The sequence below is a fragment of the Styela clava genome, chromosome 6, assembly GCF_964204865.1.
Source record: "Styela clava chromosome 6, kaStyClav1.hap1.2, whole genome shotgun sequence".
Classification (NCBI taxonomy): domain Eukaryota; kingdom Metazoa; phylum Chordata; class Ascidiacea; order Stolidobranchia; family Styelidae; genus Styela; species Styela clava.
The window spans coordinates 14451301-14471532 of record NC_135255.1 but is presented as its reverse complement, the minus strand read 5'-3'; the positions used below and the strand labels follow the sequence as shown (position 1 = coordinate 14471532).

The 20232-nt window shown below is 34.2% G+C and overlaps 1 protein-coding gene across 5 annotated transcripts; it reads left to right on the top strand.

Moving 5' to 3' along the window:
* Nucleotides 1–174: 174 nt before the first annotated feature.
* Nucleotides 175–19523, top strand: LOC120331858 (uncharacterized). 5 transcript variants are annotated; one of them, XM_078113584.1, is made up of 33 exons: nt 175–334; nt 965–1120; nt 1839–1989; nt 2239–2364; nt 2730–2790; nt 2977–3054; nt 3446–3525; nt 3812–3961; nt 4797–4973; nt 5844–6030; nt 6466–6689; nt 7672–7700; nt 7940–8058; nt 8285–8400; nt 8882–8998; nt 9302–9445; nt 10215–10341; nt 11112–11155; nt 11464–11611; nt 11970–12144; nt 12735–12876; nt 13201–13369; nt 14038–14260; nt 14796–14983; nt 15057–15157; nt 15677–15806; nt 16269–16348; nt 16883–16978; nt 17553–17664; nt 17941–18083; nt 18274–18364; nt 18448–18579; nt 18803–19523. In XM_078113584.1, the coding sequence occupies exons 1-33, from the start codon at nt 294–296 to the stop codon at nt 19042–19044; spliced, it is 4299 nt and encodes a 1432-aa protein (XP_077969710.1). In that variant the 5' UTR covers nt 175–293; the 3' UTR covers nt 19045–19523. The 5 variants fall into 5 exon arrangements, with proteins under 5 accessions (XP_077969710.1, XP_077969711.1, XP_077969708.1 ...); XM_078113585.1 differs by having other exon boundaries at nt 8276–8400; nt 18845–19523; XM_078113582.1 differs by having other exon boundaries at nt 8276–8400.
* The last annotated feature ends 709 nt before the right edge of the window (nt 19524–20232 follow it).

The window sequence follows — 20232 nt, the reverse complement described above, 5'->3', positions numbered from 1 at the left end:
TTATGACGTCATGATAAATATGTATTTTTCATTGATAAACTGCTCTATTTTAAACTTACAAGATTAAAATTTAGTCGTTAACAATTTGAATATTTTTTTTCATAAAGTAAATTAGTTCCAGCATTTTAAAACACATAAAACAGTTCTCACGCACCTATCCAGGCTAAGCAACGCGTTTCCGTTTGAGCCGCTTGCCCCGCGCCGAGCTTGTCGTCCTTTTTCCGCGGGTTGGATCAGCTTTTTCAGCGAAGAGTGGATTCGGCTCTTCGTTTCATTGGGCTATATCAGTCGCCATGTCGTACAATTATGCCGCTGCATATGGGACCTCCTATGGGTAAGTTTGTTATTTATTTATGTAGTTGTAAAATAAGAATACGACGTAGTTAAAATAATTTTTAATATTCTATTGAATGACACCAGGTCACGTGCGACTATGTGCCCGTAGTGATGTAGTGTGTGTTTTCTGAATTTCTTACGCGCGAATTCACTCACATCACATACATATACGGAATAGGAATTTCTGACCAATTTATATTAGGTGAAACAAAATACGCAGCCTAGCCTATGTATACTACTGATAATAAAAAGAATGTTTTAATTTAAAATAAATATGATTGATTGAAATCCTGAAAATTTATTTTATCTTTGCAATAAAATCAGCATTTACTGATTTAGCATAATAATTAAATTTGTCATTTTTATTAAATTAGTTCATATTAATTTATATTTGTTCAAATTCTAGAACAATGAAAGATTGTTGCGGAGATATAAATATCACTAATACAAACTATAAATACTGATGTGTGGAACACACAATTCACAAATGGCAAAATTATTTTTTCATAATGTCGTACGAATACTAAAAGATTTGATACATTCTAAAATGGAACCTCAAACTATGGTCCTCAATTTAAATATGTGCAACTTCAACACTTTATCGTTTTTTTATCTTGCTATTTTATAGTCAATATGCTGCTGCGCAACCATCATCTTACAGCACTCAAACGCCAGCAACATCTGGATATGGACATTATGGTCAACAAGCTGCTTCAGGATATGGAACATCAGGATCCGCAACGACTGCTTCTACAACAGCTTCAAGTGTGAGCTCATATGCTGGGTGAGATTTCAAAGAAAATTGTTTTGTCAAAAATATAAAAATTTGGAAGATGACTTTTTTTTTACTATTTAGTCTTAATCAGGTGCAGACTCTTACACCTTCCCATACTGACATGATAGAGTGATTCGTTAGTTGATGTCCTATGTTTTTTACGTAGTCCAGTAAAATTAAAATGTACCTGATTACTATGGATAGCCATAATTGAATAAATTACTATTCTGAATGCATTGTGAAGTAATATTTCAAGCATGAAATATTGAATATATTCCAAATTGGTTCTTGTCCTTTATTTGTTTCTGTTTATGGACATACATATAACAGTTGGGGTATTTTCTATTTTTTACATTACTAGAAGTTATATTAAGAAGTCTCTTTTATATCTGACCATGAGATGTTAAATGACAAATTTCTGAAGAAAATAATCTTGAATTATTATTGAAATCAAGAATTTACTATAGTATGTGTATCAGGTTAGGGTTCAGGCTGTGCGCCATCTTAGTGCACATACTTTGGGAGCGCCAATATCTCTATATGCATTTTAATATTCGTTATATTGTAGACATTCCTGATCTTGGCCAGGGGTAAGATATATGGGTCTTATATCTTGTTCACATTAATGCTTTATGAAAAGGCCACACTTTTTATAGTAAAGAATTTGTTCGATAACCTGGGTAAAATGAATCCATTTATTGCTTGAATCAATTTTTAATAATTTCAGATATGGCTCCACTGCTGCTGCTACTACAACGACAGCTCAAAGTACTTATAACTTTGGGGGTTACGGTTACAATTATGGAACTGATGCAACTTCTGGTTATAGTGCTTCAACTGCCACTAATGCAGCTTTGCAGGCTTTCCAGGTAACCAAGGTTTGCAAGGTTTATTTATTATAAGCAATAGAATATATAGTTTATTATCTATTAATTTGGTGCAATATGCGCATTACTCAATAACATAAACATATTTACTGTATCTGAAAAATTTTGAATTATTTGGTGGGCTTGTGCGTAGAGGATGCTATTAGAAAGGGATTTCCATTCAGTCTATTTTGTATTTCTACTGTGACTGAGCCTAATTCAAAACTATCTATGAACAAGTGTTTTGACAAATTTTCACAGCAATCTTGGTATAGTAGTCCCAATGCATCAAGTGGTACGGCTGCAGCTCCTGCACAACAACAACAACAGCAGCAGCAGCAAGCCGTAACATCGTCACAAACAGCAAGTCAGCAACAATATGGACAGGTACTTTAGAAAAATGGTTGTGTAAACTTTCTGCTATGAAAATACAATTTTATACTCAATGTATTTTTCCCTTTTTTAATTTAATATAATTTCAGAATTAATAGTGGCCATAATTTATTGACTTGATAGTTTTATACGTTCATTTCATTGGACATTCCAGTTTTCTGAAAAAAAAAATCAAATTTTTTTAATTTTTTTTTTTAAATTTATTGAAGACTACTGTATTCCTATATTCTTACTATTTTCTAATAAGCATGGCCACTGACTGATCATGAATGTAATTATGGAGATACAATGTTATGAGTTTGCACCTAAGTGTAAAAGATATGTGCAAAATTAATGTTTATTGATTTATTTATATTCAGTACATTCAACAATACCAACAGCAAATTTCAGCTTACCAGCAATATGTGGGAAATACAGCAGGTAAATTATGTTTTGTATGAATCAACTGTATAGAAAGAAAAAAAAATTCATAGCTTTGCTGTTTTAGTTTGATCGATCATTCCTTTTAATTGAAAAGACAATTTACAAAAACTGTTGTTCCAATCATATTTGTAGCATTGATTTCTGCTGTGTTCTTAATTCTGGCATTTTAATAAATATTCCCAGGATCAACTAATCAACAACAACAACAACAGCAGCAACAACAAGGACTATTCAAAACTCCTCAAGCTCTTGCCGCTAAACGTAAAAAAATGTTTTAATTTTATAAATTGATTTAGTAATTTGATAGATGCTTATGCTATTTATATATAATAGACATAAATACATTGAAGGCATATACTATACGCATCTTTGAAATTTACACACTTTTACTTGGATCAATCATTTTTATCATGGAGCAGAGTTGAGCTATGCCAATGATTTTAAAATGATCAAGTTCTAACAAATTATATGTTTCCAAATTGAATTTCAAGCTCGGGTTTCTGCCTTTCTCCTTATAAGGATTGTTAGATGCCATCAATTGGTTATGTTGATTTGTGTTTGCACTTTGTGTAGTAGTTAGTGCATTTAATGTTGTGTTAACTGAACGATACTAAAATTGGAATGAGAATTCAACATTTTTCTCTTAATTTAGCTAAAACTGACACTCAGCAGCAGTCTACTGGTTGGGGGGCATACAACCAACGTCAGTCTCCTTCAGCAATTGCTACCAGGGTATGTTATTTTATTTCATTAGCGATAACCTTATACAGGAATTATTATTGTAGTGACATTTGACGTAAATCAGTTTTTTTTTTTCAATAATTCGAAATAATTTTAATTCACCTAATAAATATGTTTGAGAATTCAAAGTTTTTTTCGTCGTAGTTTACTATGTAATGAATAATAGAAGTAATAAATATTAGGAGTTTTAAAAAAAAACTAGGATTCCAAAGTTTCCAAATTTTGATGACAATTTTACTCGATGTTTTCTATATTTATGTATTGTTTTTTTGTTTAGACTGACACTGCAAAAACAGGTTGGGGTGTTTATCAACAACAACAACAGCAACAACAACAACCAGGCATAGCAAGTCAACAAACATCTTCTCTGACCAATCAACAACAAAAACCAGCTGGACTAGTTTACAGAAGTCCAATGAAATATTCGGTATTTTTTTTGTTATTGGACGCAAAATATACGTATGGATTGATTCGCTAAATTGTTGTTTTTGTTGGGGTGAACGCAACACAATTTCGAGTGTTTACCGCTTGAAGATGATTAAAGACTCCAACTAAAAGACATTTTCTTTTTCCCCCTTATCTCATATCTTATCTCCCGAAGTTTTAATATTGAAAACTTTAATTTATGAAACTGAACGAAAGTAAAACAAATAGATCATTAACTTCAAAATTGCCCAATTATGAGAAAGACAATACAACGCAGTTCATAGATATTATTCTGTCATTGTATATGTTGAACCAATTGAAGATTTGTGTTGTATTGTATAAGATGTAAAACTAGACCTGGTGATGATATTTCATGAAAACCTAATCGGTTTCCACTATGTATGGACCGTAAACGTATCAATCAAGTCTATGCTTAATACAAGGCATCTGACTGGAATTTTGAAAAAAAATTATAATCCTTAACCGGCGGTGTTGCGCATCGTGCGAGCACTGCTGAGCGTTAGGAATACACTCACCACCGCACTTCTGATTATCCTTATTCGACTCCCATGCGGATAATTATATTCACTGGGATTGCTGGACTCCTCGCCATCGTAGTGTTGATCACGTAATTGCTGGAACGCTTTGGGCCTCCATCATCAAGTCCATGCATCTGAAAGGAACGACTGACTACCTAATCCCATACCCGACATAGACTGGTAATCTGATGAAAGGTCATGGTTCGCCATATGATTATGCCATCTCATTAACTTTCTTCTCCTCGAGATAAATTTGTAAATCCCATTCTATAACTTTTAATACATTTTCCTAATCAGACTGACACACAGTATGGATCGACTCAGGGCTACACTGCCAATCAAGCTTATAAATCACCAGCCGGAAACACGACACAGGCTGGATATGGCACTAGTAGTCCTAGCCAAGGTTATGGCAGTTCTACTCAACAACAAGGATATGGAACCCAGCAAGCCCAAGGTTACGGAAATAATCAGGTATGTTAATAATGGCCCAATTTATTCAATTTAAACTAGCTTTATATTGTAGAATTCTATTTATTGGATGTGATCGTTTTGTTATTATGCTTTTCTTGTTGTTCGTATTTCTTTTCTTCTTTTATTATGAAAAATCTATGGGATTATTTTTTTTTTTTGTGCAATGGCCAATGATGTCCTCAAAATTGAAAATTTCATGCCTTGTAGCAGCGTCACCTTTTGCTATCTGATGGACAGGCGGAGTCGTGAGGACTGCGGTACCGTTAGTCTACTGTGACAGATTGCTTACCTGTACACCGTACTACTTCGTACTTATTCAAAAGTATTTGTTCTGTTTTGCAGTTTATTTCAATTTCAAATGTTCAAAATTTTGTCTATTTTACAACGAAAGTATAATGTATGCTCAATTTCACTTTCACTTTTGAGTTTGTTATAAATTGTAGTTTGATTGATAAACTGTTCAATTTTTAGTAATAGCATCATTTTCTTGTATGTAATTGATTTGAAATTTCACTGAATTTTTCCCTTTGAGGAAAGACATGTGGCAAAATTAATATAAAATTTCTCACATTTTTTTTAATGTTATAGCTCTTACTTGCTTGTTTCACTCAACTGGCAATACGATTTTTTCTTTTTTTCTGGGACTATTTGCTTGAGATAGGGAGACATGCACTCACTCAAACGTAAATGAGCATATTTACTAGCGACACACTATTATAATTTGCCGAATGCCATTTGGGCTATTTTTTCATATAACATAGACCTGTCAAACGTGTTGTGTTTATAAAATTCTTATAGGACTAGGTAGCTTTCATTTAAAGTTACTTTGGAATTCTTATTTAACGCATTTTTTTGTCTCTTTCTTTACAGCAAGCATCATATTCAAGTCCCAGTCAAGGAGGTTACAATGCAAACCAAGGATACAAAAACCAATCAACTGGTTACCAGGCTGGTGGAAACCAAGGAAACCAACAAACATACAGTGGTAATTACAATCAAGGCAACAATCAAGGAAATTATAATAGAGGATATGGACAAAGCCCTAATAATGCAAATGGTAAACTACTGTAATAATTGTATCAAAGACTTCTGGACTCTTCTGTGCATGATTACTATGCATATTCTCGTTTTAAATAGACCATAAAAATAAGCTTTTGTTCCCTTGCACACGATTCTGAAGTGTTCTGTAAATACAGAGAAATCTTCATATATGAATATTTCACTGTATCATCCTTGTATTTGGTATAAATTGTAATTTTTGTATGTATCATAATTCATAATTATATGCTAACTTTTTTCTGAAAAAAATAGTCTTTTATTCTACTTATTCTATAATTTTTTAAGGAGATTTAAAACAAATGAAAACAGCAAATATTAGCTAATTCAACAATGTGCAAAGTATTTAAATGACGATTTTTCTTATTACAAAATTTTAATTTCTAAGAATAGATATCATATACTTGTGAATAATCATAATAATTAATATCTTCAGGTAATGTTGGGATGAATAACAACATGCAAGGTGGGCAGAGAGGGGGCCCAGTTAGACCCCTGTTGACCCAACGCAGCCCAATGGGAGGAGGGGGTGGAAACCAAAGTTATGGTGGTAACAATCAAGGTCCTCGAGATGGACCAGATATTCCACCGTTTCCGAGAGCGTGGCATTCTCAGGATGGATATGATGGTCCACCAAGGCAGGATAACTGGCAACAACAGGTATGTTTATGAAATAATGCACACTGGATACACATACGGATCATTTGGCGCACGTTCTCTCTCAATAATCGATTGTACGCCTTATAAGCCAGCTCACCTAATGCAGTAGTTTTGCATTTTTTCTCAAGTTCCACACCCTTTGGATATTTTGTTAACATACCGCAATCCGTTTGATAATATTTCTCAATACAACTTAAAATCTCCTACGAATGAAAGGATATCAAGCTAAAATGAGTACATGATGCAAAAAGAGAAGAAATTTCTTTGCCTTAATTGGGTTGCATAGGAAAGAACACTAATGAAAAGTTTTTCATAGACAGTTGCCTTTTGTAGTCCATCACAGATCAACAATTGGACTGATCACATGCTTCTCAGCAAACTTTCATTCTTATAACGAGAGCCTTTGCAGTTGCACAATTCACTTGCGATATATTAGGGAGATATATACAGGGCCCCTACAGTTGCGCAAGTCACACGCAATAATTTAGCAATACAAACAATTAAAAAAATGGAGAGCAAATTTAGGTGAAGCTTTTTGTTGACACTCAAAACATAACATACCAGTTGAGTTTTATAATAGCATGGTCTGCCTTGTGTACATGGAGTATAGAAAAAAAACTAATTCCAGCAATTTATTGACGATGCGTCTTATAACCTGGTGCTTTGGGGTTCGTGAAATATGGTAGATTTTTTTAGCGATTACGACTAGTGGATCATTTGATTTCACATTTTTGTTATAAATTCCAGATGGAAGGCTACTGATATATTTTCGTCAGCATTTTTGTCTTGTGGGTCACAATATTTCACGCTAAATTATGCTGATTTTTTAATGATGCAGGGAACAACTTAATAAGACATTCGGTACAGTTTGTTTCATTTCATTATATTGCAGTGACCATCAGTTATTTGTGCTTCATTCTCATATATTTGAGCATTGTTCTTTTATTAAATTTGTAATATTTTTATTCCTTTTTGTTCTTAGAGAAACTTTGGGGAGCAACGAGAACAGCGGTGAGTTATGTTTTCTACTTTGGCATAGCCTGCACAAATTATTACACTTTTTGGCAAGGTAATGGACAATGAAAGTTTATTACTAGGCCTCTTGCTTCATGTACAAATGTCTGTATTCAATTCTAGTATTCTATTTTTTTTTCATTGCACGATACAGTCATATATTCAGCATTTTTTTTTTAAGTTTTCTTGCAAGATACTAATACTGACACCTTATATACAATTTTTTTTGCTTTTAGTTGGGGAAGAGGAGGGGGAAATATTGGCGGTGGGGGAGGAAGATTTGGAAATCAGCAACAACAACAACAAACACCGCAACCCAGAGGAATTTATAGTAATAACTCAAGGAATGCAAGAGGTGACTAATATAATAAGTAAAGTCTCTTGACCATGTTTGATTATTCATAAGTGTACATGTATGATTTTGAGTAATTTAATTGATAATATATGAAACATGCCAAAATGTCCATATTCAGAATTGTACACCATATCACAATGATTACACTGCCAAAAATTGCAGTTCTAATAGGTCGTATAAAAAAAGTTCCGAAAGTTTCAAATATTGCCTATATCAGGTTCCTCAGGATCAAACAGAGAACTATGGAGCCCAGCAAACAAGAAGAGTGGAACGTCAATGATTAATAAAATGGACAAAGACGTGAAAGAAGTCAAGAAAGAGTTCGGAGAAGTAATCGACAAGGTATACTAAATCCCTATGAACAAATGCATTCATCTGTATTTAAATTACTAGTGATTATTTCATTTGGAAACATTTCTTCGTTTTACATGGTGTGATTTAGGCATAATGCAAGCAAGTTACAGATGCCTGGTTTAAATTTATCCTACCACCAAGTGTAGCAAATTGGTTTGGCAAGGACCAAAATGGAAAATTTCAGTCATTGCAAAAATACAAGTAGAAAATTATTAGCTACTTACATATTTGTGGTGGCTAAAACAAAGCTCCATTCAGGTTGACGACATGAAAAGTGGAAAAATTCAGAATAGGGCCAGTTTGATCCTAAAATATCTTTCAAGATGTGTTCAGAAAATGATTCGTGATTTTGTCAGTTTTGTTACCGTTTTTTTTCCAATTCAATGCAAAGTGTTGTTGATTGGTAATGATATCTACTTTTTCAGAAACAAAATATAAATTTTTTTGAATATTATTTTATCTGTTACAGGAAAAGCATTCAGAAATCAAGACATTCTTGTATGCATGGCTTGGTGCTCGGAAACTGAGGCCGACTTATGACATCAGACAGATTGGTGAAAGACCAAATATCTCATTCAGATGTGATGTAAGTTTCCTTGCTGTAGTTTTTTTGTTACACAAATTTATGCGAAGCAAGGCCTCGACTTCTATACTTTAAGTCGAAAGAGGACTGATTGGAATCGGACTTGGAAGCTAGCTATCAAAATTGTTAGTCGCCTAACCATTAAAATATTTTTTGAGATTCATAATTTTCTAATACTTTAAATTATAAAATTCCTCTATTTAAGCTTGAATATAAGTCCCGATATTAATTTAGATTAGTATATTTTATGGTTTGATTCTTAAATTTGAATATATATCATATTGTGAATTTTGTTTTCTTCAACAGCTTCGAGTTGATAAGTACAATTTTGTCGGTGTTGGAAAAGCGGCAAACAAAAAAGAAGCGCAGACGACAGCAGCCTGGAAATTTGCAGACTATCTTGTTAGAATGGGAGAAATCAACAATTCTGAGCTTCCCAACAAAAATATAGTAAATTGTTTTATCAATTATCAAAGCAAAAATAAATGTTATGTTAGCCATGTGTATAAATGTTTTGGTTGTCAATCTAAAATTATAAGTTTGCAATATTTTCAATCTCTTTTAATATAAAGCAGGGGTGGGCAAAGTTTCTGGACCAGGGGCCAAAAATTTTGCCCACTTTGACTGGCGGGTTATGTAAGTGTGACTTGAAAAGTTTTATGAACAATATTTACAGTTTTACAAAAGAAAAAGTGGCGAACAATAATATTACATATGTAATACATAATAAACAAAAATAACAATAAGCGTCTTGCCAAAACCAAATTTAATGGCAATCTCAACAAATTTCTTGAGCTATTTTTTAGCTGAAACATCAAAATTGGTTTTTGCTTGGGCGGCATCAGGTGGGCCAGATTGAATTACCCAACGGGCCGGATTTGGCCCGCACGTCGTAGTTTGCTCATGTCAGCTATAAAGCTTGAGCTAAGCTGAAAAGTCACTATTGTGTGAAATGTAGCGTAAAATATAATTTCACTTCGAGATTTCAATTTTTGCTGAAAGAAACTGTAAATTCTCTAAAAGAAAAAAGAACCCAGAAAATAGAACCCATAAATCCTCCAATTACGCTTTGCACAGAAATAATATTGACTCTCGTAAATGACCCGGATTCTGATCTTTTGGGTCACGCTGTACCAGATGGTGTATCAAGTTACTCCGAATGTTATAATTTTAAAGAATGACACTGTAGTGCGAATATTGCAACATACTTGCCTTTCAGAAAGTACCTGATGACAAGGAGGGTGATATAGGAGACGTAAAAGAAGAAGCCGTTGATGATATTCCTGATGAGGAAATTTTCGTACCTAAGAAAGACAACAACATGACTAATAGAAATAGAAAAGGCGGTATGTTACTTATTAACTCAATTATCGTAAACTAGAAAGAATTTTAGCATTTTTATGTCATAATGATAGAATTAAGTAATATATGTTAGAACAGGGTGGTCCAAACCCAGGGCCGCGGGCCACATGTGGCCTGCTGCTTCATTATCTGTGGCTCGCGTCACATTTGGAGAGTAATCAATAAATCGCATTTCGTGTTGTTTCGTAATCAAATTAATCAGAAAAATCTCTTTTTGGTCGGGAATATATGCTAACAATATAGGCATCATAGAAAAACAAAAATTAAATGAGAATTCTATTAGCCTGGGATGCCTATGCCCGATAACTATGTGATTGCACAATAAAATTGTTTGTTTTGTATTGCACTGTTTACCTATTCTTGGCACTATTGTGGCCCACGAACAATGAAAAAATAAATTTGTGGCCCACAAAGCCGACAACCTTGCACCACCCCGTGTTAGAATTTAAAAAAGATAGTTATCATTAAAACGATTTTCTAATCAACAAAAATATAATCTCATTCCAAAAAATGTTATTGGGTCCTTTTTATCTCTTTTCTACATGCTAATAACTATTATAACTAGAAAATAAATATCTAAGAATGTTACATTTTTGTTTCTATGCGTATTAATGTCTAATTCGACTATTTTTGTGACGGTTGCACTAAAACCTCAATCGAAAATATTCAAGCAGCAAAATATTTTTGTTTATCACATATATATTCTTGTTAGTCAATCCGAACTGAACAAATGTTTTATTGAAAATATTTTCAGGTCGTGACAGAGATCGTAGAAATAAGCGTGGAAACTGGGGACCGGTAAGTACCAAGTTATTTATATAATTAAAAAAAAAATGCTCGAGTCGAGTTTCATTAGTTTTTTATGTGACATATTTAAATGCCTTCTCTCCTAACACGGCTTCGTTCAAGCTGTCACTGTTAATCTTTTCCAATTTGGTATGGCCTCCCCAATTTGTCCCACCCTGGGTAAAGTGGGATGTGCGCATGTGTTTGTGTCCTGAATTCTTTTTTCCTAAAGATGGAGTGAATATAATTTAGAACAAAAATTTATAACAGCATTTTCATAATTATTCTGTAAATTTACAAATTCAACCATTCTTTCTCAGGCTCCAAGACCACTCTTAGGAGGGGGTGGCGGTGGTGGAGAAATTCGTCCTCTCATGGCATTACCAGTAGGACCTTCGTGGGATGGACCAATGGGACCTCCTCCTCCACATCTGATGAGAATGCCTCATCCAGGAATGATGGATTTTAGTAAGATTTTTGTCTGTGTCAAAAATATTTTCATAACTTTTTTGCTCTGATGTTTCATCGACATCGTCAACCTTAATCATACCAGTTCTTCTGTGAACCGGTATTTAGAACTCATAATATAATCTTTAGCAACCCGTGGCTTACAGCTCTTCCATTTTTGCATAAATTGTGACTTATATCTTTTGTTTGACGCTTATTTGTGCCTTTCATCCTTAACACGGCACTGTAGAATGACTGCCACCAAATGCACCGATACCTACTATTTTCCAAAGGACAAAAATTCTATCATTTTTCTTCACTTGCTCAGCTTATGTGTGATCAACTGCACATCAGTTATATTATCTGTTCAATCTTTTAGGGCCACCAATGTGGGATGGGCCACCCATGATGGGGCCACCACATCACATGGGACCACCACACATGCATATGAGACCGGGCATGCCTCCACCTTTCATGAGAAACAGACAAAATGATTTCTGGCGTAGAAGAGATATCGAAGAAAGAATGATGGATATGAGCAGAGGAAATGACTGGTATGTTGAAATATTGTCTAGTAACAAAGTAAGTTTTGAAACAAATATTTTACCCTGCTGGCGCATTTTGCCAAAATAGAGATTATGGATACAAAAGAGGTTGTACAAGTAATGATACGATGGCCTGCTGCTACTTTTGTCCAATAAAATTAGCATTTCAGGTAAAAATTTCGGTACTCCTTTAGTATGCGAACTAAGAAGGCGGACACCGGAACGTAGATGTGTACCAAGTCAGGGTTAGGCCCTAATTTCAGATACAAATACTACGCAAGTCACTTGGTTCATCCCCGAACTTTTTAATAGAACTAAAATAAGGAAAATTGAAATGAAATTATGGCCTAACCCTATCCTGGTGTCAAACCGAATAAACTTTGTCAGCATATAGTTCACTTTGCATGCACTTACTTGTTTACGAAATGTAGATTTGATCCGAACATGTTTTAGGTGTGGGATAAAAAACCAAAGCAACATACCAAATTAAATGTGTTTTTCATTTTAAAGTAAGGCGATCATTTTTGAATATCCTTTTTCGTGTCTGGTATTCACTAAATTTTTCATCCTAAAAAATGGAACAAATTCGGTTTAATCAGGGCTCACCCAGAAGATATGTTCATCAGTCAAATGATAAGAAACCAACAAGAAGCTGAAAGAAAACGAGGAGGTTCCGGAGTCCCTCGTCCCATCATGCAACCTATGGAAGCTATGCCTGGAGAATGGGAGCGTGTTCAACAGGTTTGGTTATATCTTTTTCACGGAACTATTCACTCACTGACCTAGGTCTGGAAAACTTGTCACAACAGTTGACTGTCACTGATTATTATAAGTTACTTATTTTTCATGTTTTCATAACTTACTGTATCTTGACTGCCACGGCTCAAATTTGTCTTTTCAAGCGAAATTTTATTTCAATTTCAAGTTTATGTATTACAAATAATTGGCTTCGAACGAGTACACAAGTCACAATTTTTCTGTCAATAGTTTGAACGGTAAACTTCAATTTTATATTTCTTTATCTTTTTTGGAGTCGCTTTCCATCTAATACTTCATCAATTTTAGACTCGTCCTGTTATCACATCCGACGATCGTCACATGATGACGAAACATGCAGAGATTTATCCACAAGAGGGAGAATTGAAAAATCTTCACAGAATTGTCAACACTGTCGAACAAGCTCTCAAACTTTTGTCAGATAAATTCGTCAACGAAGATCATCCTAAGGAAGAACGTAAGACAATTTTAATATTGTTGTTAAATTGATGTTTTTATCCTATGTTTTTACAGTTTTCAGGAATCGAATGAAGGTGTTATGATTGCACTGTTTGACCTAAATAAATTCTTTTTGGAAGAAAAATATTTTTTAAATTCCTTCTTTTAACCAAGGATTTGAAATATTGAATATACCATAATTAATTAATTGATCAATTCGAAAATATGATTTTTCCGGATGACTTATTCAAATATGAAATTCGTGATTGCAATGATCTAACAAAGATCATCATATTTCCAAAATGCATATAAAAAGATGTAGGGCATTTCTTTGCTCAGATATGAGTCTGCTTTACTTCAGAGTGAGTGCCTGTAACTTTGCTCAGAGATGAATATCGTTTACATCTAAGTGAGTGCGCATAACTTTATGCTCAGAGATGAGTGTCGTTTACTTCTGAGTGAGTACCTGTAACTTTGGCTCAGAGGTGAATCTATTTACTTCTGACTGAGTGAGTACCTGTAACTTTCCTCAGATATCAGTCTACTTTACTTCTGACTGAGTACCCTTAACTTTGCTTAAAGATGAGTCTATTTTACTTCTGATTGAGTGCTTGTAAAATTAGGGTTGTAAAATTAAGGTCTTGAAGTCTCGATTTTATGTTAATCATGATGACTGGTTTATTTCAGCTAAAAAAGAAGAACCAGAAAAAATGGAAAAAGATGAAACAAAGAAGGAGGGAGAGGAAGAAAAGAAAGAATCTCAAGAAGCGATCGAGGAAAAGAAAGAAACAGAGGGAGAAACTAGTGTGGAAAATAAAGAAGAGAAAAAAGATGAGAGCGAGAAGAAAGATGAAGAGGAAAAGAAGGAAGGAGAAGAAAAGAAAGAAGAAAAAAGAGCAAAAATTAAAATGTATTCAATTTTGTTTTTTTATTTTTTGCACCACGGGCCAGTCAGTGCTAATTATAAGGATAGGTACTTTTTAAAAAAAAAATCCAATAAGTCTGAGCAGTACTAAGGGACTCAGTAATGTCCTATCTACAGTTTGCTACACAGTTGTATAATGATTTTCTAAATGACTAACTGTTGTAGTAGATTGACAAAATAGGCGATAATAGAAATTAGTATGAATATGGCATTGCGAACATGTCATGGATTGGTCATGCATTTTCAGCACATGTCCCACAGTTGGGATAGATTATTCTGTAACTTTATGCGCTGGACTTGTGTATGATAGAACCCCATGGTTCAAAGATCCTGAGTTTGAACCTCTCGCTCATCTCCTCATCTAGAGTGCAATTAATTGCTTATACAAACGTGAGCTGGAAAAATCGTTCTTACGTATCAGTCAATGGCTGCTTTTTACAAACCTTTGTTCATAGTGTAGCTAAAACAATGTTGAATATAAAAACCCAACATTCATATTTATTTTCAATAAACTATTCAGACTCAAAAGACCAAAGAAGACGCCCAAGCAGGTTGACACTCGTCCGAGAGTTCTCTGTGGAGTCAACAGGATTGGACCTTTGGCTAAAGGACTTCTCATCACCAAAGATGATCATGTTGAACTAGCTCTTCTCTGCGGAGAAATACCGACTATTAAATTGTTGGACAGGATCATGGAACACATTGATGGTACGATTGATTTTATAATAGTTTGTGTTGATTAATAAAGTGTCGTAGCATCAGTTTTTTTTTGTCTTCTTAGAAAAATTATTCACTGTTGATGAAGATTTCAAATTAAACGTTATAAAAATGGAGGAAGAAGCCGGATTTTTAATCAAAAGTGTGGAAGATACACCTGTTGAGGTAATTTCTATTAAACATACAGATTATGTTCGGTTAATTACAGATGTCAGATTTTAGTGAAATCTGTTGTGAATCAATCTATGATAGATTGCTTCGATATACCTTCACTCCTGAGTAAGTGCTCGTGATCTTCATTTGGACGAAAATCCATACAAACTATTTATTATAAGTGTAATTCTAAAACAGCTCTAGCAGGTTTCTCAAACTGGGCCGCAGAACGGTTCTTTGGGTATGATGGTCCAAGGCTTTCAAAAGCTCCACGATAAATGTGTTAGTTGACTGTGTGAAATTGACTGAGTTGTTTAATTCTTCCAATGTAAGGCAATCATTTATTATTTTGCATTCATTTGTTGAATATTAATGAATGTGGTGAAAAATTAAAAGAGCAAAACTGGACATTTTTGCAGAACAGTGGGGCCCACATTGGTTGAAAGTCTCAGGGGTTTATTAATCTAAAGTAATGCGAGATAGATTGGTAACAATGGTAAGATGATCAAGTTGAAAATTTTTCTCTATTAGGTTATGGTCACTCTCACTGCTATGGCTCTTCGAAAACCTGCTAAAAAGGAAGCAGAAACGAAAAAAGAAAGCAAAAAAGATGATGAGGAAAATGATAATAAAGAAGAAAAAGAAACCACGACTGCAGAAGGTATGATTTTAATGTTAAACCTGCTAGAATGCTTAATTTCGTGAAATTGGTCATTTGTTAGCAGCGTTCAAATTTATAAAGATAATCGAAGCTCAATACTACCGAGTTGTTGCTACCAGACTATTACTACAAAGTGTAGTGATGTTATTGCTATCACAATATAATTTCAGAATCAAACTTGGATATATTGAAGTGAACTTATGAATTACACAGTATAGAAATTAAAAAGTTAATTTACGCAACTTATTATTTTGTGGGTGAACGGTTGCAAGACCTTTTGTTCGATAAATTACTTACTGATACCGTAGGCTCTGAATTCATTTTTTCTGATCTTTTTGCAGCTTCAATGAAGATTAGTGATCATCTTGACTAAAATCTGTTACATACTTATGCTTAGTAACTGAACTAATATTTGTGGTCTTGTTTTTTATTCGTCTGGGTTTCAATTTCAACCCAAAACAGAGCCAGATCCTGAGGGAATGCTGCCCAAGGCTAAAATGTTGGAAGCCCTCGCCTGTCTTCGTCACACTCAGTGGTTTCAGGTTCATATGAATTTTTCACCGGGCATTTTTTGCCCCGACTTCATAGATAGCTGGTAACTTTTTATGGCCCTGTTTGTAGGACCTGATACCGTGTCCATAATTATTATCGATTAGTTGTATTTTAAAATAAGTTCCTTGTGTTTGTGAAATTTTCATTTCAAAAATACGACTTTTCAACTTATTATTGGCCAGCTCTGTAAACAGATTAGATGGATTTATCTTGAGATTTTATAAACTGATTGTTTGTTTGTAGTAAAATAATTGAATGTTGCTTCTTTTTTGTTTACGGGGTTCCGATTTTAAGTTGTGAAGTACAAAAATTTATATCTTTTGTAAATTTTGCACATGGTATCAGCTCTCAATTTGACGTAAAGACAACCTCGCGCTTTGTCCTGCTCATTGTAGCACATGGATGCGAGCTTGTTCTAAAATTTTGTCTGCTGTTAAAGACATGCCAGCGTCTTTTCGCTCCTAGACTTTGCCGAGTCTGGGTTACTGATATGGCAAATTTTACAATGTGGGTCTACATTTCAGGCAAAAGCATGCTCCATTCAGTCCTGCGTCATCTTAACAAGAATTCTGAGGGATTTGCAAAGAAGAGATGAAATGTGGAGTCACATCGCTGAATGGGTAGGTTTCACAACCAATAGATGTTGATATATCACAGTTTATCTACAGCAACTGACTCTTTGACATCCTTCTCTTGCGGTGTTGACTTCCCTGACTAACTCGGTAATGGGCATTTTAAATAAGCATATATACACCAATTCATAGAAGTGTTTAAATACATTTTTCATACCAGAATCCTATTTTAAAAAATTAAAATCTAGTTGTTTTAACTTCAATTCTATATTGTAAAATATTGCGATCTTTTCTGGAGATACTGTTTTGAACAATGAGACTAAAACGCTGATGAAATGAGATGTTCAAATTTTTCACTACTTATGTAATTATTAATTATATTTTATATCCATTGCTTACTGGAGAGTGTATTCTTGTTGAGTACAAATTTCTCATTGACATAACTGTTGGAACAAATTTGTGTGAAATTGCTTTGAGTAAATCTCCACGAAACAAACGAATGTTATGAATGATGCATTGATTTCGATTTTGACAGATTTATGAATACTTAACCCTTCTGAATGATGTATTTTATTTTTCCTGTTCTACTAATTTACAATTGACTATTATTCTAATCTCACAGCCATTGGAGGTCCTGATATACAGTTGTCTCAGTAGTTCTGAAGAGCAAATGAGTCCTGGTGACGCTTGTAGGAGATTTTTTGAAGTACTTGCTGGTGGTTTATTGTTACCAGGTAAGTGTTTTGTGTTCCTATATTTTCAAAGATATGTTTGTCGAATAGAGCAGTCGTTCCCAACTTTTTTTAAACAACCCGAAAATTTTCGATCCACGAATATGCAGTTGTACTTGTATAGCAACAAAACAAATTACAAAGCAATCATTTTACATATCACATGAATCTTAAATGGTACTTAGTAAAAATCACTGGTGTGGAGTAATAATTTTTCTTCTTGCTTGGTTGTTTGGCAAAGAACTTTTTGTTGGTCACAAACACAATTCTTTTGATCAGGTATGCCAGGAGTAGCAGATCCATGTGAAAAAGCATCTCTTCAGCGTGATGTTCTCGATTGTCTTACTGTGCAACACAGAGAAGAAATTACGACTGTTTCTCAGAAATATTTGAGACAGATTGCTTTCAGAGAGATTCATTTTGTAGGTTGATTTTTGAATTAGATTCATTTAAAACTAGCTCTTGAGCGATATTGCCTGGTTATTTTGAGTATTAAGTAGAAATAAGAGTTGTGGAAAGTAAAATTATAAATATTGTCTTACTTCCTGTGAGTAATCTGTTATCGCTTCCCCCCAATCTCTGAAATATTTTGATTTGTTTTGCTTAATTCAGATTCTGGGAATGGAGAAGCTCTCACCTTCATTTAAAATGGACAATCATTCTAATCATCAGAACAAGTATGGCAACAAGAATCAATCAACAGGTGCTTCATTGAATATTGAATCGTGAAATATTTTGAATACTGATCGTCTCTGCTTTTTCTAAAGTTTTTTTTAATTTTTCTAGATGTTAAACAGGATGCTGAAGTCGAAAAAGAACGACCGGCAGATGCCAATAATGCAAGGAAACGTAGGTTCGAGCATAATGGCAATGACAGTGTTGCAGAAAGTCCGAAACGTTCTTTGACAGATGAAGAAGGTAATTAGTAATATCATTTTTATGTTTAGGTTGCAAGGAACTTGTTTGTTTTAGAAATTTCAGCTGGTCTGAATAGTTATTGTTTTGTATCGTATATCCTTCCAACTGTTATATAGTAATACTGGGAAAATAAATGGGAATATTTTGACTTCAAGCCTGGGGCAATAAACATCATCAAATTTTTGGTTTCCCCTGTTTGACCAAACCCATAATGTGATTCTAGACACGGACACACAGCAGAACTTGGCCGAATTGTCAATTTCAGACGAAGCATCTGAAAATCGAACAAGCGGTGGCGATCAAACAGAAACAGACAAAGACCAGACACCAGCGGAAGAAGACTCGAAACAACCGAGTAAAGAAGAAGAAGAGGATGTTATGGAAACTGCTGAAGATTCTGGGGAAAGAGAGTTGACTAAAGAAGAGGAAGATGCATTGTTAGAAGAGGAGAACATGGATACATAATGTTAGATGATTCGCTGTATAAATGTAGTTTGTTGTGCTTTGTATAAATTTCTCTGATTAAGACCGACATAAATTGTGTTCTTTGAGCACAATTGATAACTATTCTTGCTCAGTTGGGCTTCGTCGAATCATTCAAGTTGATTGTCTGTAAATAGTTTTCAGACCTGTGTCCAAACCGTTTTGCTGCTTCATGTCTGACTGTTTTTGGCTTCATTGAAATTTCTTTTTTCGGAGAGACATTTGTTTTTGAAAATTTGACGTCATTCATTAAGAGGGGGGGGTTGGGAGGGTGGACATTTTTATTAAAACCTATTAACTTGGTAAGAATGTTCATATGACAAAAAGTAGTTTCAAATTGTATCACACTTTGATTTTTTGCTGTACTTCAAAGAAATAATTGGCATATTATGTCGAGATCAACCTGGAATTTTGTATAAATTAGTTCCTGCAATAAAAACTTGCAGAATTAAACAAATGTTTTCTCTTTTCTGGTTGTTGCGATTTTTGGGGAAAGATTTTTAGGGTAAAAATGGATGCTAAGCCTATTTATGCCCCTTCTGGTAGTTACATGCTCTCACAAATTACCTGCACTCTGCATAAATCATGTTTTAATGAAAAAGGCGGTCGAGATTAGGGAATTTTGACTGAGGCACTCGCCGTAAAGCATTGCCAAACTCTAATGAAGACAAATAAGCACTATTCAAAACTGTTTATCTTCGTTTAATACTAACCTTTGCCACCTCGAATACTGAAGCTGGTCTTTTCGGTGGAGCTGTTGCGGTAGTTTGTAGGTTTCCATATAGGAGCGAAGTAAGAAGACTCTGTACGAAATATGAAACTGGTTTGGTGGTGAATTCTTTGCAGAATAAAATTTCTCATTCCAGAATGGGAATCGAGACGCTTGAATGGATGGAAAATTCTTCTGTCTTGAAAACAACTGCGCTTGGATCACTTTCATGTGTTTAGCTTTAAATATTTCAACCATATCTTTCCATCACTTATACAAATTATATAAAAATAACGTGGAAAACTCCGATCGGCCGCGACCTGGTTTGTTCTATCCAGAATTTAGAATAACTTGATCAAATATAGTTGAAAATATTCATTTACCATTATTGGAACGAAATAGGTAGGCTATATGGATTGCTTTATTAATTGGACACGTAGTGGACATAACTATCGTTTCAA

Bases quoted from the DNA above. Each gene is read 5' to 3' on its own strand.
- LOC120331858 (XM_078113582.1), top strand. From the start codon at position 294: ATGTCGTACAATTATGCCGCTGCATATGGGACCTCCTATGG. The intron at 6,031-6,465 runs GTAAACTACTGT...TAATATCTTCAG, and splicing joins AAGCCCTAATAATGCAAATG to GTAATGTTGGGATGAATAAC. The intron at 7,701-7,939 runs GTGAGTTATGTT...TTTTGCTTTTAG, and splicing joins GGGGAGCAACGAGAACAGCG to TTGGGGAAGAGGAGGGGGAA.